Below are 26,398 nucleotides of genomic sequence, written 5' to 3'. Positions count from 1 at the left end.
TGAAGTGTTGGTTTGTATTTTAATGCTCCTCTACCTCTGTAAAAACAGGAATTATGGCAAAACACCAGCCCCAGGAAATAGGGTCCTGTGAACTGCATTAATATATTCAATTTTCAAAGGTGGGTGTAAGTATTGCTTTAAGGGATAAAAACATTAGGCATAACTTCACCCATGGTATACAATACCAATGTTCAGCCCTAAAAACTGATTTATTTTTTAAGGGCTGAGCATTGAGTTAGATCTGCCCAATTTCCATCCAAAGAGAATACAAAACTGCAGGTACAGTATGTGTCATACAGAATACTCCACTCAGCTATCCCATTGTGATGCTAAAGTGATGCCATAGAGTTTAGGCATCTAAAGTAAGTGCATAGTGCATCATTAATCACTGCTTTTTAAGTGTGTTACAATAAATGTATGGGTTGTCTTGTCCTTTAATGGTATAAAAACAGGACAACAGTAGCCATCATAGATAATCCATTTTTATTTATCTTGGAAAAAACAATAATGTTTATGGTTTATAAAGTGCTATTGTTATTATAGCTATCTCTGTGTAAAATTAATATTATTATAAAATAACAGGTTGGATATGTATGGAAAGTCTGACAAATAGTAGTAGTTTCAAACCCTAGATTTTGAAAGGCTCTTCCAGAGATAATGGTTGCTGGAATTTTAAAAAAGCCTAAAAGATTACAGTCACAAGGACTTTTTTGGATACTTACAGATATGGTTTTGTTATTTAAAGGGCAATACATTATGCATCAAATGTTATTTTTAAAACATTATACCAATATATATAAGCAAACATTTGTTTGTTGCCAAGAAATCGGTTATCTAAAGTTGCTGTTGGCACTTTAAATGACATGCAAAAGAGGGTTATATATATATATATATATATATATATATTTTTTTTTTTTTTTTTCTTAATCTGACAAATGCATATATAATAAGTAATTAAATGTACTGTTATGATCACATTAATCAGGTATGTGTCTTTGCTCCAAGGCATTAACAGGCTGGCTTCAACTTGAAAATTACAGCAAAAGAAGAGTTTATTTAACAGACACTCAAATATCTGTTATACAGAATAATTGCGTTTTGGTCTGTTTCATCATAAAGCATTAGAATAATGAAACCCTGAGCCCAAAGCTCCCAATAACCCACTGAGGCAGAATTGCTCCTTGCAGCATTTAAGCAACCTAATGCATACTACAACATTCCTGAGTTGACTGCGATAATCTTCATTATCTACAGGCTTTATGATTTACAAACATATTATTGTAGAACATAGTCCAGTTTTTTCTCTACAGTATAGCAGTGATCCCCAACCAGTTGCTCCTGAGCAACATGATGCTCACCACTCTCTTTGAAGCTGCTCCCAGTGGCCTCAAAAGAGGTGCCCATTTTTTAATATCTAGCTTGGAGGCAAGTTTTGGAAGTATAGAGTTTTACTCAAAGCAGATCTCCTAGCAGGCTAGAAGTCCACATGGGGCTACCAAATAGCCAATCACTGTTCTTATTTGCCATGCTCAAAGAACTTTTATTAATGCTTGAGTGGTTTAACAACACTTTTTACTTCTGAGTGCGGCTCACAAGTAAAAAAAAGGTTGGGGATCCCTGCTCTACAGAGAACACTTTGAAGACTACTTGCTTCATCTGTAAAGGCAAGGTATACAACATCTCCCTTACTTCAGTCACAAGGGGTTTTGCTGCAAATGATCGAGGATAGAAGAAAGGATCTGCCTGTTACGGTGGCCTTACATGTTGCCATTCTGATCTTCCCTGTGACCATCGGTTGCAGGAAAGATTGTTCTTTTCCCCCACTGACGTTCAGGGCTGAAACATCAGATGTGGAGGTAGAAACAATAGGAATTCTACCACCACACAGATTTTGTTGAGGGGCAAACCTGGCCAATCGACAAGACGACGGATATCCGCAGCTTTTGCGATATCGGTCATGTTGTTGATCCACCATACACATACCGAATATCGTACAAAACAAGGTTTTGTATGATATCATCGGTGTGTGTATGGCCAAGCTTTAGTCTTCATACTTTATAATCTCTCATACCTCACAAATTAAGTTTGAAGAAATAAATTATTTTCTGAGCTGAGCCCCCTTTTCAACATGAGATTAGTAAATATGGTTTGTGCTGAACAAGTGCACAGACAATCTGCCTGCATAAAAGACTCATGTTATCACAAAAGTCCCAACAAATGGCGAAGGGTAGCGTTTGTACACTGATAAACTAAATATCTACCGGACAAGGACCAAACAGTTAGGGCTCTGGCACACGGGGGAGATTAGTCGCCCGCGATAAAGCTCCCTGCCATCCCACCGGCGAACATGTAAGTCGCCGGCGGGATGGCAGACGCGACGGGGCAATTTCAGGAAATCGCCGAAAAAGACTCGCGAGTCTTTTTCGGCGATTTGCGCGAAATCGCGCCGCCGCGTCTGCCATCCCGCCAGCGACTTACATGTTCGCCGGTGGGATGGCAGGGGTAGGCAACTCGGGGAGATTAGTCGCCCGCGAACAGGGAGTTAATCGCGGGCGACTAATCTCCCCCGTGTGCCAGAGCCCTTAAGAGTAGCTTCTGTCTTCTATTTGCTCAGCTCAATAAAAAACAAAAAGCAAACATTTTGAAGATTAAAACATGACTAAAATTACATTAAACAAGGCAGTAAATGATTGAAACTTCTAGCCTACTGCAGAGATAAAAATTTCACAGGTCCCTCGCCCCCCTCAAAGGCAGGGTAGTTGGGCAATAGCCCATGAACCAATATGTAATAAAAGGCACTAAGTTTGCCCAGAAGCAGAGACCCATCGCAACCAAGAAGATGTTTGATTTTAAACAGGTTACCAGAAAATACCACCTGCTGATGTTCTGCACAAAAGTCCATAAAAATGAGGGTGCACTACACAGTTTATTAAATATATTATTTACAACAGAACATAGAGGGCCGCTGGAACTTAAACCATTATTTAGTGTCTTTCAAGTTTCTGGGGACCCATCAGGATTCAGCCTCTGTTCTCAACTGCCCATGCCCAACCACCCTTGTGCAAGCTACACTTAATCCACTTTACGCATAGAAATAAAAGTCATCACTACCATTCTGTCCTCCTTCTGGCTAAAAACACTATCTATTCAACTTAAGAGCTGTGATGCTGTTAATCACAGATGCTGTTCACACTAAGCCTGCAGCAAGCTGCACCTATTTTTATTTTGAGTATCAAAAAAACTTTTTACAAATAATTATTAAGACCCCTTTTATCTTAAATCCAAGCTGAGATATAATTAATCCTTATTAGGGCAAAATGATCCTATTGGGTTTATTTAATGTTTAAATACATTTTTAGCAGACATAATGTATACTGAGTCAAAGTACAAAAAGATCCCTTATCAGGAAAACCCCAGGTCCCAAGCATTCTGAATAAAATCTCCAATACCTTTAGTGAACAGGTCTACACTTATGGAAAGTCTGAAAATGTGACAACATAATGGCCAGATCAAAAAAAAATTTCTTAACATGTAAAACACATAAATAACTAGTATGTAAATTCAAAATGAATTCATTTGTTACTTGTCCATTAAGTGTGTGTGCATATGCATGTTTTACATAACAAAAAGCAAAATTAATTACAAAGGTCATCAAGAAGACTGAAATACTAACAGAAAACCTCATCTTTCTCACCCTAAAGAGTTAGAAAGGGTGTTACACAATACAGAAAAGCCCTGCTTAATACCCCAGGCTATAATCATTTCAAATTAGACATAATTACCCTTAACAAAACCAGACTTTGGATATTGAAGGGCTGTACAACAGCTGCTCCTTTTCAGTTTCAATAGTCAGTTGTTTCTAAGATGACCCAGAAATCAGAGTCCTTGCAAAAAACAATTAGACAACGGTCTAAATTCTGCTTATCAAATACTAATTTCCTTCAGTAAAGAAGATCATTTTTTCCATATGGCATGTCATCAGAATTTCCCTGTATAAACTATGATACTGTAATACACAATGAGAATATGTTCCTAATGCAGATGTCACACAGCAGCAAAGAAAAAAACACTACATGTAACATAAGCCTGTTTTACACTGCACACATTTTAAGAAAATATGATTGGATACATGTGCAAAGCTATAGCAAACAGAATCCCACTCTGTCAGAAAATCTACAGGGCCTATGGTATGACAGCAGAAGAGTTAATAGCTGCTAATGGACAGTGGCCTGTAACATGGTTTCAGTCAGTTTCAGCATATAACATTACCATTAAGCAAACACATTTTGTTTCTAATTACTGAATTTGTTTCCACAGAATACCTGTTTAAAGTAATACACTAGTACATTGGCACACCATACTACAGAGGATGCAGTTGCAATATAGGCCTTTAAGTAACTCAACTACTTACAGTGAACAGGAGCACATTTTTGAAGCACTGGACTCCCCAAAGCATCAGTAACACTATCAATGACCAGCAACAGTGCAATAACCAATAGCAGACACTTTTAATATGCTAGGAATATTTCTCAAGGACACTCTGGTTGCTGGGGGCTGGTATATAAAGTGTTAAGCTCCTAGGATGCCACAGTTACAGAGGGCTCTTTTCAAGTCTATTCTACAAGTGGTAAGTGTGGGTTGTGTGCCCCATTGTGCTTGAAAATGCTGGCACTGACAGAGGTTTTAATATTCAACCTACAGCATTGGTTTTAGTGCCAGAACTCAGGGATTCAAACTTCCAAATTCCAGTTTTGCATAATGTTTATAACGTGTCTGTGAAATCATTTTGAATTATAAATATAAAATATCGAAGTAGCTAGAGGGAGGCAACCTTCTGTTGCTGCAAAATTATTTTTGGCATACCCAAAGGCTAACCAGTGCCAATGCTGGGAGCAGTAGTTCTGAAAATGCTGTGGCCCAAAAGATGTTTTACTTTTTACAGTATTACTGTCTATATTTTAAGTTGAATTTTCATATTTTCTTTTCATGAAATAATTTACTAAGCAACCAATAGAGTTAAATCACTTAGATCAACAGGCCCAGTAGAGCTTCACAAATCCCAGGAAAAAAAGTAGCTATGACTACTTACCTTCCAGGAAGTAAGTAACCATGACTCCTATCCCCTTGGCTCCTAACATTAGCTTTCAAAGGAATATATGCAATAACATTTTTAACAGACCATGTGCAGAAACATATATCCCACTGATGCTAGAGATAAAAGGTTGATCATAGATGGCAAGTTTGGGATTTGTATAACATAATAGCCTTTTAGAGAAGAATAGCTCTTTTAGTAGATCTTTTCTTGAAAAGGCTTTGGATAATGAAGTGAGAACCCACGCGGAATCAAGTCTTTTTTTTATCCCTTTTTTTTTTTTTTTTTAAATTATATATATATATATATATATATATATATATATATATATATATATATATATATATAAAATTCCAGCTTGCACTTTATATTTTTAGAATTCCATAATGAAATGCATTTTATATTTTAACCAAATAATCAGGCCAGTACATTGGATAAACTGGACAACACTGTTCTACGCATTTTTTTAAAAGGTGCCCAAGAACTCAAAACCATGTGAATCTGACTTAATTTATGAACATATTGCTTTTAGGAAGTTTTTGGAAATGGTTTCCAAATATAACTAATTTACAAGCAAGAAGCCAAAGCAGAGGTGAGAGGAAGTGGTTATTTACTAAGACTTTGGAAGAGGTACAAAGCACAAAGTCAGCCCTGTATTTACCACAAGCCATGACCCACTATAGAACAATGCCAAATTTCCACAGCACTGCACTGCTTATTATGTGAACAGTGAATATCTGGCGTGAGGAGCACAGCACAGTGTCAGAAGGCACAACTAGCCCTGTCCTCGCTGGCTGCCTTTGTGTAGGCAGTAAGGACAGGGCACGGATGTGGACTTTGTCCCCTGCCTCTTCTTAACTTGAGCTTCCAAATGATGCGCAATGTAGGGTGTAGGGTCCCTATGTGCACCTTGCCCCCATTTTAGACTGCGCACTGCAATGCAGTCTTCTCCTGATGGCCTGCATTGGCCTTCATTATGATCCTATCCCCTAGATCAGCCCCATATGGCCCAACATATAGGTGACCATATCAGACAAAGATATACTCATTTGACAACTTAACCAAATGAGAGAATCTACAGATGTAAGGCAATCTTTATAGTGCAATTGGAATTCATACAAAATGTTGTCATTTTTGGTGTTAAAGGAACAGTAACACCAAAAAATGAAAGTGTATAAAAGTAACTAAAATATAATGTGCTGCTGCCCTGCACTGGTAAAAGTTGTGTGTTTACTTCAGAAAGTTTACTATAATTTATATAGATAAGCTGCTATGTAGCCATGGGGGCAGCCATTCAAAGGAGAAAAGGCACAGGCACATAGCAGATAACAGATAAAACACTATTGTATTCTACAGAGCTTATCTGTTATCTGCAATGTAACCTGTGCCTTTTCTCCTTTTTTCCAGCTTGAATGGCTGCCCCCGGGGCTACACAGCAGCTTATTATATAAATTATAGTAGTGTTACTGTAGCAAACACACCAGTTTTACCAGCGCAGGGCAACAGTGCATTATATTTTTATTACTTTAAAGCTCTTTCATTTTTTGGTGTTACTGTTCCTTTAACTGCCCTTAATTAGTAAACATTTAAACATATCAGACATTGAACTAGAAAGATATGATCATAAAAAGCACAGAAAAGTGAGAGACAATTGTACAGTAAGAGAAAGCATGAGTGACAGCTCAAAAACAATGTTTACTTCTAGTAATGGGTTTTTTACACCTGAATCTGAAACTGTTGCTTTGGTTTTCATAGACCAGTATCTGAAGTAATTAAGCATTTCTTAGCGAGATTCTTCAACTTTTCTAACAAGATTAATGGCATTTTAAATTAATGTTAATTATTTCATCCCTGAACACATAAAAGACACAGATCTACAGCAAATGGCTTAACTGCAAGTCAATTTCCCATGCTATGTATACTTTAGAATCTCTTCAGCCACCAAACTGTTTAAGGACATTGATTAGTACATCATTCAGTTCTCTTGCAAGGCCCTACTAAGAACTCCCAAGCCCGACAAGCTTGAGCTACAGAACAAATGGGACTGGGAGCAAAAAAAACGATCAGCAAAACCAGCAACATCCTGAATATTTATTGAAAGAAGCTAAAATGTATCTTCAGTCTGTGGTATTTTTAGCTTCTTAAAAATAATTTCCCTGCCCTGCCGTCCTTTACAAACAATTACATTAGTACCGTTCCCACCTTTTTCCTGAAAAAAACCTAAATGAAATGCAAATATGGCCAAATATAATTAGCAATAGTTAATTTTATGTAAAAGCAAGCAGCTTTGCCTTGTATTGTCCTGCATTCACTAGTTGTATGGCAGAATACAGGTCTTTCGTGATAGCTGACAATAGTACAAGGAAAAAATAAAACTGTTATTTGCTGCCCCCTACTGCTTCATGATATTTAGTATACCAGTTTGTAAAAGCCCAGAATTAGGTGTTTTAAAAATGGTATACTTTCAAATATAAATATTAAAAAAACATGTTTGCAAATGTTAATGCCTAGCTGAATTTTATTTCAGAAACTTTAAAGGGGTTATTCTACATCAAATTAACTTTTAATATAATGTACAGCTTGATATTCTGAGAACATCTGCATTTTTTATTTGCTGTGGTTTTTGAATTATTTAGCTTTTTGTTCAGCAGCTCTCCAGTTTGAAACCTTAGCAGGCATCTAGCTGCTAGGATTCAAATTACCAGGCAGAGGTTTGAATGAGAAAGTTAAATATGAATAGGAAAGTAGCTGAACAGAAAGATAAATAAAAAGTAACAATAACATTGTAGTCTCACAGACCAATAGTTTTTGGCTTCTGGGGTCAGTGACCCCCTTTTGAAAGAGAGTAAGAAGAAAAGGGCAAATTATTCAAAAACTATAAGAAATAAAAAATGAACACCAATTAAAAAGCTGCTAAGAATCTGTCATTCTATAACATACTGAAAGTTAACTTAAAGGTGAACCACACCTTTAAAACAGAGGAATAAAGAAAACAGTAATTTTGAGTAACATTTGCGAATATTGCAGATCCCTGCAGTAGCTTACCACACCTCACTTACAAAATTAGATAATATGTCATTCATCCAGGAACATTTGCATTCAACTGTATGTGTGAAAAATTAAATGCACAAACAGAACTTGAGAACATAATGTATAAAAAGGGGGTTATTTATTTATCAATTTTTCAACACCATCCGAGAAAACACCCAAGCTGTGCTTCTACTGGATTTGCTGTGCTACCAAATAAACACACATAAAATAAACAGAATAATTTTGGCCTTCACTGTCCACTCCCTCTATACTGCCTCAAAAGCATCAAGCTTGCTTGCCGTCAGGTAAAATTCTTTATAAAAATATGCAAAAAATGTTAACAAGCCAATTAAACGTCCCTCTTACAATAAATCCACACGTTTCAATGCCAGGTTTGGCCTGTTTTTCTAGAGGACAGTATATGAATAAAGCACAGGAGGAGATCTTTTTTAATATGTATAGACTCCCTTTAAGATTCTGTAGCATAAGGCAGCCAAAGTTCCAGACAAAGTGGTGTCAAAGACAAGCACATAATCAGTGTTCCATTAAGCTGTTGTGCACTAGCACACACACGTAGAAGGTGTAGTATCAGCACATATCGACAAACCGTGATGTGACAGGAAATGATGTCCACAACATACAGTCAAACCCCAATTTTATGTTTTTTTTCAGAGGACTGGGGAAAAAAACAAAAAGCAGGAAAACATTGGGGGTGGAGGAAAATTGAAAAAAAAAAACAACTTAATTGAAAATGTAAAGTAACATTACATAAGACATAAACATAATATAAGGGGGAAAAAATGTCGGGAAACAAAAATTGATTTATTACGTTAAATATAAGAAGTTAATATAATGTGAGATAATACACAAGTTTCTTTCACCAAAACCTACAAAAAATTGCACTTTTTAAGGCTTCTCCAAAGATGAAACAAAATACAGACAATAAAATCCTGTTCAGATTTTATGGGACAGATTTTATCTGACCTTGTCATGCAACAGCACAAGATTTTGTAAGATCCTACAAAATCTGATCTCCAGCAGTTGTAATGTAAAGTCGGATAAGATAAAATCTGGTGGTGGGTTTTGTTCCTGCATCTACATCTGACAGTCAATGTATTTCAATGAGAATAAAAAAAAAGTCTGTCAGACACCATCAGATTTTATCTCGTTGGATGAAGACGCAGCCTTCTTGTGTCAGATGGCAATCCGTTCATGTATTTTATACATCAGATTTTTCTATCAGGTCCATTATATTTTAACCCATGCAATTACATCTGACTTGTAGGATGAGTTTTGTTGATCCAATGCCATCCTACAAAATTTCTGTGGAGTTTAGCCCTTATACACATGTGGCTTCCCTTTCTATCAGGGAGTGCCCAAGCCCCTACAAAAAAAACATAAGGCTTTTCCTCTTACAAGTCTGTATAATTAACAGTCTCTCAAGTTTTGAAGTTCTTGCTTTTCCCCAAGTTCTCACTCTCAAAGGCCCTTTCAGGCCACTTGCTTTTCTCACAGGTTCCTTGGTCAGATTTCCCCCACACAAGGACCAGTCAGCCCTGTGCCTCTCCTTTAGACATCCTAAGAAGGGTCCATAGGTGCCAGAGCACACCCCCCTTACCTGCAATAGTAGTTCTGCTTTCACCTGCCCCCTAATTACCTGGCTGGTAGTGAAAAGAGAGGCAGACAGAAAGAAAGAGTAATAACGTGTGCATAGTTTGATTTGCAAGTAATGAGCTTGGCTGAACTACCCAGTTACTTTAAATAATTATTCAAAATGATTTGATTTAAATTTTATTGCAATCTTCATGTTTGAAGTGGAGTTGATTGGTTGTTGGGCACAGCCACTAAATGCATAATTTTCAGCTACAGTAAGATCTCAGCTTTCCATTTGAGCCTGTGAGCCTCAGAACAAGAATACATAGATATAGGCACACTATATAAGGTAACTGGAACAACCAAAATTAATGAAACCAGAAAGGAAAAAGCAAGGGAATAATGAAATCATTTATGTGCCTGCTCTTTTGGATGATCTGATCTCATTACTATAATAGCCCAGGGAACACATTTGTAGAAAGCTTAACTTAATAACTAAATTTCAGACTGTGCTAGCTGGAATGCTAGATGAGCAAGGGGTTTGTGTTAATCACACACCAGGGAAAAGGTGATCTAACTTTATCATAATCATGCTGAAAAACATAAATGGAATGTTTTGAAAGCTTTCAATAGTTATCACCTAATTTAGCCACCAGTGTATTTAAACCGTTACCTTGTTATTTTAACTATGTACTGTACTAGAGTTCCTGTACCATTACCTTCAGATACATTGCAAACAAAGATAATGTACAGACACTGCAATATACACTAGGTGGCAGCATCACCTTATTTACCAGGTAACCTTTATGCTTTAAAATTAATAATTTTAATAAAAATAAATTAATAATGCTTGTTTATGATCAACAATGAGAATTATCTAGTATATAAATGCTAAGGATAAATATTTAATAAACTGCAGTATGCATAGTCTATACAATAAGTAGGATGCCACAATGCATTCGTAAGGGGAATTGTACTAATTTTATGATGATGATTCACTCACACTCCATAAAGATACTTGCTGTCTGCCTGTTCAATATATATTCCCTGCAGGGTTTAATAACTATACTACTCTGAAAAACATGTTTTTAAATTTGTAGATATTCTTTCCCTGTACATATTCAAGGACCAGAGATGAGTACAAGTTTGCTTGGTGCCTTCTAATGCATTACTAAATGTGTTGTTTTAGTCTATGAAGATGCCCCCAGTAGCTCCCAATCTTCATTTCATTTCTATTCTAAAGAATCACAATATACTGTATATAGTATACAATATGTATCAAAGCCACAATACATGGTTGATTAGTAATTTATTCAGATTCACGTTACACAGAAGCTCAGAACCAGAAGTTAATAATCAGCCCTGTAGTATCAGCTTCTATTTCAGACTTTTTAGCTTAAAGATTTGCAATGACCCCTAAGCTTAGCGTCTTCCCAGGGCACACTAAGCATAAGCGTGTCCTAACAGAATCCAAGATGGGGAGCTCCTATGACAATTTTGGAGTCCTGTATCATTACTGTTATAGAGATGTTCTACTTTAAGGCTGGGGCTGTAAGCTCAGAATATAAAATACTGCATGCATAGCCAGATTAATTTTCCTTTCAAGTACTAAACTCTTGTAGTACCACAAGTTCTTGCAGTAAACATGCAGGGTGGCACAGATCAAAACAAAACTGAAACCTCAGAAGCTATAAACACTGGGCAACTCTGCACCTGGGCAGAAACCAATAGCAACAAATCAGAGTTTAGCTGAGATTTTTCAGCTAGCTGCTGGTAGAACAATGAAAGCAAACATGAAGAGTTAAAGCCCTTTCTCTTGGTATACACTTCTGTTGTTGTTAATTTAGTATTTGTTATTTATAGATAATATATTTTGTGCCCCAGTAGAGCTTATAAAGTCCATTTCATATTCACATACACAAAGTACAGTTTTATCAGAAGCCAGTTAACCTGCTTGTATGTTTTTGGAGTGTGTGAGAAATTTGGTTTACCCAGAAGAAACCAACAAAACACAGAGAACTCGCTGCAGACCCACGACCCCAGCACTGCAAGGAAAAAGTGCTACCCACTGAGCCACCATGCTGTCCCTCTGCTGTTGATATGTTTTTGAGATATATTCAAGATAAAACGTTGGAGTCAACAGCATGAGACAGGGGGAGTCTTACCAAACACATCCATGGAGAAAATACCACATCTGACATTCACTTTAGTATTGCAATACAATGTGGCAACAGCAACCCAAATGACCTTTGTATTTACTTTTATTTTATTTGTTCTCCTGTTTTCTGCCTCTTTCCAGTCTAGAATTTAAACTGCCATCAAGTTGTTGAATCAGTGACTTCATCAAGCAGAAAACAAACTGTGGGGGCTTTGCTTTTCATTTCTTATCAGTCCACTGAATATTTTACTTAGCCCTCCAGTCCAGTCTGTCATTTAATTACACTCCATAGGCCAGGGACCTTCACGGTTAGTTAATAGTTTTTTTAATTAAAAAACATTTTTATTTTTATTTTTTAAATTAACCAATAAGCACAGAAAAAAATGACCTTCAAATTAAAGTGATCCTCCACCCAATTAAATAAAAGATTATTCTAAGTACCTTTTCAATTTGCAATAATGTAATTGCAGTTATTTAAAATCAGTATTTGTTTATCTCTTTCTGTTATTTGGGTATGACTTTTTAAACAATGTAAGGGTAATGGCACAGAGATGTTTTGTCATCCAGCGATAGATAAAAGAAAAAAACACTTTGGAAAGCCAGAACGTGTGTTTCTCGCTATGAAGACAAAACAAGTTTCTTTTCTTTCTCAAGCTGAAAAAAAAAAAACATTCAATGTAGCAATCATCCTGAATACATTTCAGACAGCTCATGTGCTGGAAGGAGTAATATCCTAATGAACAGGACATGATTAGAAAAACAGCTGCACACATCTTGTCAGTTCCAAGATCCTAAGATTCTTGGCCTCTAATAACTCGTTAGTAATGTCAAAAGCCCCTTAAACACAGCATTAAAAAGCACAAACATTTCTGAAGGACTTAAATGGCTTAGGTTTCCACCCCAATCAAGATCTTTCGTAAACAAGGAACCCACAAAACGTGGCGTCCATGGTTAAAACATGGACAATACCCAAGAGGCTTTGTTAAAGCCAAAATACTGGTAATGTATTTTTCAAAAGTACTTAGCAGCCTAACACAGAAAAACACTGGTACAGCCAAAATAAGAGGTAATGAACTCTTTACAAATATTTGAAAACATTCAAAGAACAAATAGTGAAATAACTGCAAATGAGACCAAATACAACAAAAATGCCCTCTACTTTAACATATACAGTAGAAGCCCTACGCAACAAGTTTGCCCAAAAGCAGTAACCTATAGCAACCAATCAGCAGGTAGTATTTACTGGTCACCTGTTTTAAAGCAAACACCTTATTGGTTGCTAGGGGTTACTGCTCCCGGGCAAACAGTGACTTTTAATACATAACTCCCTAAATATTTAAAGCTCTGCTGAATTGAGAAAATGGGGAGGGGAGCAACTTACCAATCCAGCTGTAAGGGAAGGCGCTGACTGGCCAAGAGACTGGTTTCTCATTCGGACCAGATTGGATGTCTCTGCTGATGGCTGCCATGTTGTCAGCTGACCAACACCACTGTGAACACTGTTAGACAGTGGCAGAAGTTGCTTACCTTGTAGAAAAGAGGGTAGACTTAGCAAACAGACAGTAACAATAACTTTATAATCCTCAAAACCCACAATTTCAAACTTGCAGCACTTGAAGAAAATCTGTTTGTTACTGCAAATACCTTCCTGTTTTGTACATCCTGCCACTCATTCTCTTCCACCCTTCACCTGCTCTTTTTCCCAAAAATTATTTTTTTTTATTTCTGTATACCGTTTGATTCTTAATTTTTTCCCCTCCCTTATAATACCTCTGCTCCCAAACTCCCACTCATTTCTCTCTCTACACCTCTGCTAAGCTATTTAACCATGAATAGCATCAAGGGTAATTGGAACAATCTCTCATGCTGACTTTCAGGTATGTTGTTACTGTACCTGGGCAAACTGAGAAGCCTATTTATCATACTGTATAAAACAATTAACATAAAAAAAATTGTGTAAAAAGCTGTGCAAGATAAATGGCAAATTTATCACCGTCTTAATGTTGGATTTTGATGCTGTTATTTTAAACTTCAGTGGAAAGTCAACGAGGAAAAATTGAAGCACCAAGTAAGTTCCAGCGGAACAAAAAAAAAAAAAAGCTGAAAAAAACATGATGGATAAATGACGTACTTTCCCATAGCATTTTCAAACTGCTGCTTCCGTTCACACCAGATTTTACACGTATGTACACGATCGCGGAAAATAATTGTACACTGTAATGTACACAGTGATGCCTGCTGATGTTTGGTGTCTTATTTTCACTGTTTGATAGCATGATAAATAGGTCCTAAATAATAAAGGACCCAATACAGAACCCTGCAGAACCATACACTATGTAGAGCAGGGGTCCTCAAACTATGCCCCCCCAAGGTAATTTACCCAGCCCCTGCTATGTCCTTACCCCTGGCTACTCCCTGTCTGTCTCAGTGTAATCCTCAGCCCCAGCGCATTATGTCACCGCGTCCCACAGGCCGATGCTAATGGCCTACTGGGGCTGAGGACCACACTGAAGCAGACAGGTAGTAGCCAGGGGTGAGGATGCGGCGAGCTGCAAACTTGGCCCCCTGTTTAAAAAGTTTGAGGACCCCTGATGTAGAGAATGTACCATTGACAACCACCCTCTGTATCCTTCAATCCTTTAGCCTGTTTCCTATCCATGTACCGACATTACCAACACCAAGACCTTAGAAAGAAGTAGTTTATGCTTCACTGTATGAAAGCCATGCTGATTACTACTTATGCCATTCTCCAGAATATAATCTTGAATGTGACAAACTTTCAAATAATTTGGACACCACAGATATCACTATGGACCTATAATTGCCAGGCCGAGATCATAATCTCCTTTTACATATTGGAATTAAATCCGCTATAAGTCCATAGGTGCCATTAAGTCCATTAAAGTTGCTTTAATGGAGCCACATTCTCAATTTCTGTAAATCATTAGTTCTTCATTAGTACTTCCTTTTTCTTAAAGGACAATGAAAGGTTAATATAAATTAAAAGTAAGTCTAAAGGCATTCTTTTTAAGTACTTACTGCATATCTAAATTTCCAGATCCCTGCTTGCTTCTCTGAGATATCGTGCTGGCGGCCTACAGCAGTGGGAAGCCTACAGTGACATCAGTGAACTATCTCTGTCCTTCCTGTAGGCTGCCAGCGGCTGCCTTCCTATTCTCTGAGCATGTGTGTAACTTGATCCTGTCTCCTGTTCTGAGCTACACATACCCACCAGCCAATCAGAAGCGGATCTGGCAGAGGGGAGGGGGGGGAGGGAATGAAACACATGTGCAGTATGAAGCAAGGAGGGAAAGGAAGGGAGTATACCTTTTTAGAGATGGCTGCCTGTTCTAGAAAATGTGAATTAAGTGTGACTGAGTAAATATTTGATTAGGTGAGCCAAAAGTGTGGTGTTTTTACTAAACAATAGGAGGACTATTGGGCAGTATGCTTTTTAAATTTTGACTTGCATTCTCCTTTAAAAATTGTTGACCAAGTGTAAGTTTGCTTTCTGCAACAACCATTAAAAATGGTTACTATTCCAGGGGATCTAGTATGTGTTATTTGTTCTAGATTATCAAAGATCAGATCTAGTACAGGTATAGGACCCCTTATCCAGAATGCACGGGACCAAGGGAATTTCCGTAATTTGGATCTCCATACCTTAAGTCTACTAACAAATCAATAAAACATTAAACCCAATAGGATCGTTTTGCATCCTGTAAGGATTATTTATATGTTAGTTAGGATAAAGTACAAGGTACTGTTTTATTATTACAGAGAAAAAGGAAATCAGTTTTAAAATTCTGAATTATTTGATTAAAATTGAGTCTATGGGAGACGGACTTTCGTAATTCGGAGCTTTCTGGATAACGGCTTTCCGGATAAGGGGTCCCATACCGGTATAGCATAATTTCTTGTTGGGTCCTCCACAAACTGTGACATACATTTTTCATGTGACTATATCTGGCCCCTTGTTATTACTGATACCCTCATCGAAATCTCGACCCAATTTCCCCTTCATATGCCAAAATATTCATTTAGCCTACCTTCCACAATATTTTTTCACTCTAAATGAATCCATTAAGACGTTAATGAGTTCAAAGTGTAAAGTTGCAGACCTTACTTTTTAAGAAGAAAAAAAATGAAAGAATGTATCTACTAAACAAGTCTTTGGAGTTTATTTTTGTTAACTCAAGGTCCCACTCACATAAACTATCCACTGCAGGGGAACAAAACTAGTTTCTGCTTCAGAAATTATATCCCCTTTTTTTTTTTTTTAGAAACTTGGATATGTTCTCTAGGAAGGTATTATTATGTCTACCCTGGCTCTTTTTTGACAACTGCCCATTTAGTTAGCAGTACCAAGGCATATGAGTTTTTTAGTTTTTGCAGTCCCACACTGTTGTATGCTATCTTGTCTAAAGCACAAACTCAGGTCATGTAACCTTCAGAAACTTGCATGCTATACAGTAGAGATTGGGACCGGAACGACTCACCTGCTAGGGAACTGGCTAAACTTCCTCTGCGAAGCTTGCAATCATCCTGGCTTAGCTGACGATGCAGTTTTGCCTTCCCTGTAGATGAATACAGATCAGGATTGCTCAGTTTTCTGAACAGCAGTGGAGCAGGAGGGGGAACTGTATCCTAAAAGGAATAAACAGATTTTAGAAAAAAGTTGCACACATTTTAACACTTGCACTTCTTATGTCTTAAAGGGGAATTCCGCCAAAAATTTTTTTCTTAGTTAAAATAAGTAATTGAAGTACCTTTTCAATGTCTTTGAAGTTATTAATAAATGCAATTGCTACTGAACATCATTTGGCTATCATTTTCTATGCTCTGAACAGTTCTGCCTCCTGAAACAATGTTGCAGAAGCTAATTAACAGATTTGTAAAGATGTATACAAAGTATTATGGAACTGGACTCACTTGTTAGGGGGTTGGCTTCAGCTAGATTATTTTTAATTACAACAGGCAGTGCAGGAAATGGCCAAGAAAGTATTGCTTTTAATTGCAATTACAACTCTAACTAAACCAGTGTTCCTCTCCTTTAAAACCTAGCTAATCCTGGTAGTTACCTTTAGCAGCACAACAGCAAAATCTTGTCTGCTGTTCCAATAGTCTGTTGCGGAGACTCCAACTCTAAAGGTGGCCATACACGCACCGATATTATCGTACGAAACCTCGTTACGTACGATAATCGGTGCGTGTATGGTATGTCGGCGAGTCGACCGATATCGGACGACTCGCCGATCGGACCAGTTGGAAAATTTTGATCGGGCGCCATAGAAGGCGCCTGACCAAAATTCTCCCTTCAGATCTGAATCGGCAGAAGGAGGTAGAAATCCTATTGTTTCTAACAACTTTCAAGGCCAGCAAGATATTTAAAGAAGTGTTCTGGGCTAAAATCCTCACCGTGTGCATAAAGCCAGTCTGATAACCGTCCTGACAATGTGCGCAAATAAAAGGCGGAAAGAAGCTGAATCAGCAGCTACTCTGACAGTTGTACTAAAAGCCTTAAAATTAAAAATTCAGCCAACATCCTACACACAGGTTACCAAAATCAAATCCTAATTTGCATATGCAAAAATAAAAACATATATAAAAAATACTGCATCTGCATTAAGTATTATCCCTCTCAGTAGTTGAGTGTTTTTAAGTCACATGCCTTTAGGGTTCAGACTCAGTTCAGCCTTAAACTACAGATTCTTTCAAATCTGAATCCCACAAAAAAGTGTTGAAATTCATCTTAAACCTGGATTTTGCACTCCCTAAGTTGCTGGTTTTGTCCTTTAAGAAAAAAAACTATTAAACAATTTAAATATCTCGAAATTGTTTGCTGTATGTCCTATCATTTGAAAATTAAAGGACTACTGGATAGTAGCCACCCCAAACAAAATGCTGCAGCCATGAGAAAAACATGTTAGAACAAATAGAACTGGTCACACGTGTTAAATGCCAAAGATCTTTCCAGCTTTATGGAATAAAAGAAAACAATAAGCACATCACTGCTCATATCAGGCAGCAATATGCACAGGATATCAGCACCCTTTTTACAGGGAGCCAAAACTAAAATAAAGAAGTAGCTGTCGAGCTTTTATTGTTTCCTTTTTTTGCTCAGACATGCTTGCCAAACAAATTTGCAAACAGTTTAGGTCCTCAAATTAAACATATGCTAAATGTGAAAACTAAACTCGTTTCCCACAATTTAATACATGTGCTTAGTTTTAAACACACCCAGGAGCATTTTCTAAGAACATAGATTATCTATTTGCGTGCTTCAGTCAAGACCCAAAGCCTAAGAGGATAAGCTTTTACTGAGACTCAGATCCGTTCTACAACTTCTGATGATATATCATCTCAGAATAAGGTTATAGGGTTAACCATTTCAATCCACTATTTCCACATGTATAAATCTCTCACTTTTACTTAAATGCTAAAAATATTTATTTTATCTAGGTATATTGATGCATTTCACAGTACATATTGACAGTAATTCTTCAGTTTAAAATTTTGATTTACAAGTATACTCAGGGGAAATATCTAGAAACCTTAAGCCAAAGTTTCCAAACTTTTTAGTTCCTATTACATTTATATCAAATCTCCACAGCATGGCTCAGCTCCAGCAAATGCAAAAGCTGTCTTTTACTGGAAACTGATCAATATCTACTCTAGCTCTTCTCTATAAGCAAATGAAGAAGCAGCAGCTCAACTGTATACAGAGGAAGCAGAAAACTCTGCAGTCTAATGCCTTCTTTACCAGAATGCTAGCTGTTCTATCACAGGTCCAGGTAAAGGTGCCTGAGGAAGATGGTAACTAAACCGTTTCACTATATAAAGCACTTTGCTTAAATGGAAATTGGGCCATACAAATCACCAATCACAAATTACTTTTAAAATGAGCTTTAAAACATTTCAGTATAGACTATAAGTAGTTAATAAACCTACAAATGATATACATTCATAACATAACGGATTCATTTTATAAAAAATGTAAATAAGATTATCATCAGCTTCCAGTTTTACAGTTCATCTTATCTGCTATAAAGGATAAGATATGTGAAAATGTACTACTAAGCATTAATAGCCCTACAACTTAGGCCAACCTTACAATACAATTATGTATTATGTCTTGTTTTTTAAATTCTATTTTAGCAGTGCTTACAGATGCTAATATGATTTAAATAATGGAAAAAATAATCCAGTCAATGACAGCAAGACTGCTTTCTAGCTCAGTGACCAACCAACAGAAGCCTACTAAAGGCACAAGTATAAAACTGGAGACCAATTAAACAGGCAGCATACATAAAAATGTTACCCCCAAATAAAATATGCAAAAATACAAAATAATAATTACTATATATGTAACAGACTAAAATGAGATGGGCTTCAAAATTGAAAAGGAAGTTAAATTACATTTCTTATATGAGTGGTCCCCAACCAGTGGCTTGGAAGCAGCATATTGCTCACCAAACCCTTTAATGTTGCTCCCAGTTGCAAACCAGGTGCTTATTTTAGAATTTCTGGCTTGAAAGAAAGTTTTGTTCGCATAAAAACCAAGTGTTCTGCCACCAGAGCGTCCAGTAGGCTGCGAGTCCACATAGAGACTACCAAATAACCAATCACAGTCCTTATTGGTGCCCCCAGGAACATTTTTCATGCTTGTGTTGCTCCCCAACTCTTTTTACATTTGAATGTGGCTCACAGGTAAAAAAGTTTGGGGACCCCCAGCTTTGAATGGGATTAGGCAAAATAGTGGGTGGAATGGCAGAGCCACAGAGTGCAGAGCTGAATCTCATGTAGCTAAATCTCTAATTTCTTTAATTCTTCTACAGAAAAGTGCTGTCCAACATTTTTCTTTGGCAGAGGACCGTGTGGTAATCTAGACAACCTGCCCGCTACAAATTATATTAAAACCATGATTTCATACGCAGACATGTATGGAGACATTATGCCGACAGAAGGAGACTGGAGATTCTGACAGCTGACAATTACAATGTTAATAAACAAGTGTGTATGGCACTTAAATACATACATTCATAGTAAAACCCGTGGACATTCACAGTCACGTGTTGTCATACACCCATAATCCTGAAATAATATTCATAAAGGTAAGATATGGCCACTTAAAGGGGACCTGTCCCCCGGACTGAAAAAGCTGTATAATAAAAGACCTTTTTAAACTAAACATGAAACCCAAATATTTTTCCTTATAAAATATCCATACCTGTTATAACAGTATTTCAGATACTCAGCTGTCAATCATATTTTGCCTGCCTGGCCTCTATGCCTCAGGCATAGACAAGAGGGTGGAAATTACTTTCACTTCCCATTCTGCACTTCCTTGATATCACTGCACTCCTCTCATTCCCTCTCCCCCCTCACCATCTATAATTGTGTAGCCAGTGCATGGGCATGGACCTTTTCAAATTAAACATGAAATCCAAACTCATTTTTTTATTAACACATCCATACCCATTATAAAAGCATTTAAAAATCCCAGCTGTCAATCATATATTGCCTGCCCCGCCTCTATGCCTTAGGCATAGAGGTGGGGCAGACAGTTACTTTCACTTTCAATTTTAAACTTCTTAGATGTCACTGCACTCCTCGCATTCCTCCTCCCTCCTCACCATCTAATTATGTTACCAGTGCATGGGCCTGGGTATCAGGTCCCCTCATATTGGCACAGAAACAAGATTTTGGCAGGATGAAAAGCTTGCCTTAATAACAGTATCCATAAAAGGGTGCCTGCCTGTTTACTGCAATTGTGAATTCCAAGGCTGAAGAAAATAAGATTAAAATAATTTATATAGTGTAAGTGAAGTTTATTTTGCTTGACAAACACAATAGAAAACAATTTGGAATTATTTCTTAGGTTGACAGGCCCCTTTAAATTATACACAATCACACTTGTATGTGTACATACAAATGTCACAGTTATTCACTTATATATTCACTCTATATTCGCTCTGCCATGATATTTAGACACAGGGCCTACCGTATATACTCGAGTATAAGCCGATCCGAATATAAACCGAGGTACCAAATTTTACCTAAGAAAACTGGAAAAACGTATTGACTCGAGTATAAGCCGAGGGTGGGTAATGCAGCCGTTACTGCTAAGTTTCAATAATCAAAATAAATACCAATATAATTACATTACAATACAATACGGTATGATATACAGTGATCAGCATTGCTAATAATATAATGGAGGGGGGCACAGAGCGGAACACAGATCGGGGGGCACAGAGCGGAAATAATTGGAAATACTGTAATTAGGTACTAATTATAGGTAATTATTGATTGATTAAAGTTAAACACACATGATGTGTTAAACACACGTTTAACTTCAATCAATAATTCTTAACTATAATTAGATTATTTTTGGAACCATTATATAATATTTATGGTAACTATACCGCAAAGTATGAATGAGAAGTACCTTAGAAGAGGCCATGAAGGGGCTCGTGATGTCACTTCCTCCTCAGGTGACACAGCAGCGCACTGAAGAGCAGAAGAGCGCACAAAGACATCCAGCGCAGAGCGGGGTAGGATCGGGGTGCAGAGTGCGGGGGGCACAGAGCGGTGGGGAGCACAGAGCGGAAGGGGGCCACAGACGTTGGCACAGAGCGGAAGGGGGCCACAGAGCAGCGGGCACAGAGCGGCGGGGAGCACAGAGCGGGGTGCACAGAGGGGGGCAGGACCGGGGCACAGAGCCGTATTTACTGGTATGCAACGTTTTAAGCAGCACGTTTTGTTTGTTTACATGTGGGTTTAGCGGGTAGCCTGTCCTGTTGATGAGGGGGGCACAGAGCGGAGGGGGTTACTCGAGTATAAGGCGAGGTAGCTTTTTTCAGCACATTTTGGGGGTTGAAAAACTCGGCTTATACTCGAGTATATACGGTAATTTACTAACATATATAGTAAACTGCACTAATACAGACAACCACAGCAACTGAAAAGTTTTTGATCAATCTACTACAAGCTTAAAAAAACAAAGACGTTACAGATTGATAGTGGCAAATAAATTGATAAATACAAAACAAAATAAATAGGTAAATATAAGAAGCACAACAGGAAGGCAAATAGCTCCAAATTTGCAAACAACAGCAACTGCATTTCTATCATCGCCTTGAACACTGGCATGATGACTTTTTGATGGTTCCAGACTCTAAACCAATTCTTCCTTCACACTCTCCTGTTAGGAGAAACTAAATCATTCCTATCTCATGGAATTAGAAATGTGTAGACCATGGACATAAAACTAAAAAGATGTTGACCTTGTTAGGAGGTTATCGGAATGTGATGACTGTAAAAGAATAATAATGTAGATACGGCTGATACAATTAACTTTTCTAAACTAACCAAATTAATATCCAGCTTTAAGAACTTTAGACATCCCAAGTCACCACAAGTCCATTTGGTATTCCCACCAGACTCCCTGCAGGGGGGAGCTGATAGCAGTTATCCTAAAACCAAGACCATATAAACAGTCCTACCTCCCCATCTTCTTATGGATTGCAGATACTGAAATTAAAGTAAAAAACCTTGCATTAAGATTTACATTTCTATTCACTCTATTCACCAAACAGGATTCTTTACTAATCTTACAGCAGGCACTAATATACAGATTATTTACAAATTTAGAGATTGGTGCTAGGGAGAGGTACAAGTGGGCAACAGTCACAAAAATCAGCAAAGCAAAGATTTATTTATTTATTTATTTTTGCTAATAGATCAGAAGTAACTTCTGATTCATCCATAGTGACCCATAGGGATCCATAATTCCCTTGTTTGGATCCCAGATGCTGCATTAGTAAAGTTATATGTAAGGTAAGGGATCAGCAAAATAAATTATTTATTTGTCAGTCACACTAATGGAAGCCTTGTCTACTCAGGTATAAGATAACTTCTTGGACGGTCAATTATCCTAAATCATCTGGTGGCTTTTAGTATTCTTGTGTAAGCATAATCCAGATTACTAATAGCCAATTTTGGCTCTCCTGAATTACCCGCCAATTTATTCTTCTAAGCAAAAAGATATCAATAAATCCACTAAGCCAGTGCTGTCCAACTGGCGGCCCACGGGCCGCCTGCGGCCCGCGACCCCCCTCTGTGTGGCCCCCCACCTGTCTGGCTGCTTTGATGGCTTACCTTTGTGTTAGCTTTAAATGGTATCAGTACTGTGATTAACTGCCCCCCTGCATGGTTCTCACCTCAGATTCAGGCTTTAATCAGGCTGTATTGTTTAAACATGTAATCCCCTGTGTTTTTCACACCTTTTAATCTCTGCATTGTTCACCCCCTGCAGTGTTCACACCTCAGGCTCAGTCTGTAATCACCCCCATTGTTCCCCTGTTCACACCTCAGGAGCAGTAGAAACCCACAAATAATCCCTGCATACTACAAAAAGAACATATACTGAGGTGGTACTGCAATTAAAAAGTTTTTTAATATATAGTTATTGTGCAGACTGTAGGAGCAGTGCCAGCATTGTGTCACTGTAGGCTGCCTGTGTGTGCCATACACACAGGCAGCATAGGGCAAGCAGATTATGGCACACACAGGCAGGGTAGGGAAGGCAGAGCATGGCACACACAGGCAGAGTAGGGCAGGCAGAGTAGGGCAGGCAGAGTAAGGCACACACAGGCCAAGTTTGGCACAAACCAGCCAAGAATGGCACACACAGGCAGGGTAGGGAAGGCAGAGTATGGCACACACAGGCAGGGTAGGGAAGGCAGAGTATGGCACACAGGCAGGGTAGGGCAGGCAGAGTATGGCACACACAGGCCAAGTATGGCACAAACCAGCCAAGAATGGCACACACAGTGAAAGTATGGCAACGCAGGCAGGGTAGGGCAGGCAGAGTATAGCACACACAGGCAGGGTAGGGAAGGCAGAGTATGGCACACACAAAGGCAGGGTAGGGCAGGCAGAGTATGGCACACACAAAGGCAGGGTAGGGTAGGCAGAGTATGGCACACAGGCAGGGTAGGGCAGGCAGAGTATGGCAGGTTTTTGCTGTACTACAACCATTAATATGGGTATGGTCATGTGATAACATGGGTGTGGTTTCAAGTGGGTGTGGTTTCAAAATGGGGAGTGGTCAAAACTGGCTTCCATTATCGGCCCTCCACCACGTAGGTCGGAAAAATTCCGGCCCTCGGTACAACAGTTGGACAGCACTGCACTAAGCCATTCAATATACACAACTCTCTATTGCCATGGAATAGAGTGATCTCTTAAGGTAGTGAGACTGGCATGGTAGTGAGACTGGCACCCCTTACATCCTGTTTTGGCACAACCTGTCTTCTTCTCTACCTAGTATCTGAAAATTCCATGCAAAACTGTTTAGAGTCCATACATCTGCAACATACTAAAATCTGGCTAAATGTTTGTGATTGTGAGTACTGTACTACCAATCTGACATTTGTATCTGAATTTGATGCAGTCACTCTTTATCCCTTTTAACTACTACTGGCACACGATTTTCGGTTTGCGGATAAACACAGGCTGAGAGTGCAGACACAAAGCAGATTTCTGTGCCGAAACTGGTAAGTATGCATTTCGGCACAGAAATCTACTTAATGTGCCCACGCCAACACAGTGGCTCCAAGCACAGACACGAGAGTGCAAATGTAGCAGCTGATTCTCAGCCTGTGTTTATCCGCAGTCTGACAATGCGTTGTGTGGCAGTAGCTTTAACCACTCACTATAAGACTGTGTGGACACTAGTGAGATAACTAACCAAAACCCTCTACAGCTGAATCCTTTTGCTATTAGATAAACCATACAGATATTTGTTGCACAGCAATTTTCATCTGCTGAAAAATCTGCAGGCAAATATGAATTCTGACTTTATACATTATTTGAAAATGTAGAATTGCCATTAGTACCAAACACTTTAAAATAGCAAAAAACAGTAAAATAAATAACCTGATAACACTAGTAAACCTTCACTGTTTTTTTTTCCCCCAAGAACTTAAACTGTTGTATGGCAGTCCAGTTGCTGTAAACCCTATTCCTGCACACCCCCAAATGAGAATAATCTATGTGAAAAGTACCAAATGTTGCCATCAAGGCTAAGGATGCAAACACTAAAGCAACTTGGGAAAAGAAAATTGTTAAATGGCAAAGTCAGCTTACACTTTACTTCTTTTTCTGTACCATTCACTCACTGACCTGGTGAATCGGAATATTACATTTTCAAGCATGTTCAATTATTTTATTTCCACAGCCCTTTACAGAAATTGTACATCATTTTAATCACTCCCTCCCACCGAGGAGCTTACAATCTAAGGTCTCTATCACATTCAGAGACACTATGGTCAATTTAATCAAAAGCCAATTAACCTGCCTGTATGTTTTTGGATTGTGGGAGGAAACCCACGCAGACACAGGGAGAACATACAGTGCTCTAGCTGGGATCAAACTCAGGGCCCCAGTGCTGCAAGGCAAAAGTGCTACACACTGAGTGACCAATTATATGAAGATCTGTCAAAATGGCATACATTTCCACATAGGAATATATTTACAAACTGTTCAACCAAATATGTCAGCTTTAGAGTTTAAGTATCTTTTACTATATTTATTTAAAAACTCTGATTATTCATGTAAAAGGGAAGTGGCCATTAGCAGATAAGTATAGTTTGCCAGCTAAAGTTCTTCCTGAAAAGACTGCAGCAATCAAACATTCCATCTGCCACTGCCCTACAACTCAATACAATAAATCCTCATACTGAATGACAAAAGGGGAAGTCACATTCACAATGTAATGTTCTTAAATGGCATACAACAAATTATTACTTTTTCAAAAGTAACCGGTTATTTTACTTCCACCCCCTCTCATGTTTCCCAATGGCAGCAGGGCATATGTGTACCAACACGGCAATGGGTAAGTAGGCAGCATGCATATGACTGCCCTGACGTTAGGGAGCTAGTCACAAAATCCCTTCTCAAGTAAAAGCCAGATTGGGCCATGGTTCAAAGGGAGGAGTTTAGAGCGAGCTGGTGCAGTTTTAGAATTTCCATACGTGTGCATCATTACAGCTCTGTAAGCCTTATGTAGAACTGTTACAGTTAGATAGGTTTGTTGCTGACTTTCCACAGCAGCAGTCTTAGCTTCTATTGAGCATTCCCCACTTACACAATCTAAGCTCCATATTGCTCTTAATTATTCTGCTGCACTCCTTTCTTGCACATGTTGTGCCTCGGAGTTAAGTTATTTTTCTGCAGCACTAATTTAATAACCATTCTGCTACTCAGCTAACCTGTCAACCCCATTTCTTGCTCCAACTCAAAGGAAAAGGTTTATTCATGCTGTGCAGGCGCACCACTCCACAAGCAACTTTAACTACACTAAATCACTTTTAGTAAAGTGTGCAATGACTGTATAGTAAAGTTTTAAATTGGGAAGCATATTCAATAGAGCCTGAAGCTTCTGTTGTTAAAACATTGCTTCAACCAATATATCAAATTATACCATTTTAGAGACAGGCATTCTAGATGACTTATTT

The 26,398-nt window shown here is 38.2% G+C and overlaps 1 protein-coding gene across 3 annotated transcripts in view; it reads right to left on the bottom strand.

Annotated features, from left to right (window-relative positions):
* Positions 1 to 26,398, bottom strand: part of mast2 (microtubule associated serine/threonine kinase 2) — a 153,030-nt gene that overhangs the window by 116,292 nt on the left and 10,340 nt on the right. For all 3 annotated transcript variants that reach the window (XM_031900176.1, XM_031900177.1, NM_001128649.1), the window contains 2 exons: positions 16,373 to 16,520; positions 13,255 to 13,400 (listed from right to left, as the gene is read on the bottom strand). In XM_031900176.1, the coding sequence (XP_031756036.1) occupies positions 13,255 to 13,400; positions 16,373 to 16,520 (294 nt within the window). The remainder of the gene's footprint in view (positions 1 to 13,254; positions 13,401 to 16,372; positions 16,521 to 26,398) is intronic.

The sequence above is a fragment of the Xenopus tropicalis genome, chromosome 4, assembly GCF_000004195.4.
Source record: "Xenopus tropicalis strain Nigerian chromosome 4, UCB_Xtro_10.0, whole genome shotgun sequence".
Classification (NCBI taxonomy): Eukaryota; Metazoa; Chordata; class Amphibia; order Anura; family Pipidae; genus Xenopus; species Xenopus tropicalis.
This window is presented reverse-complemented; position numbering and strand designations above follow the sequence as displayed.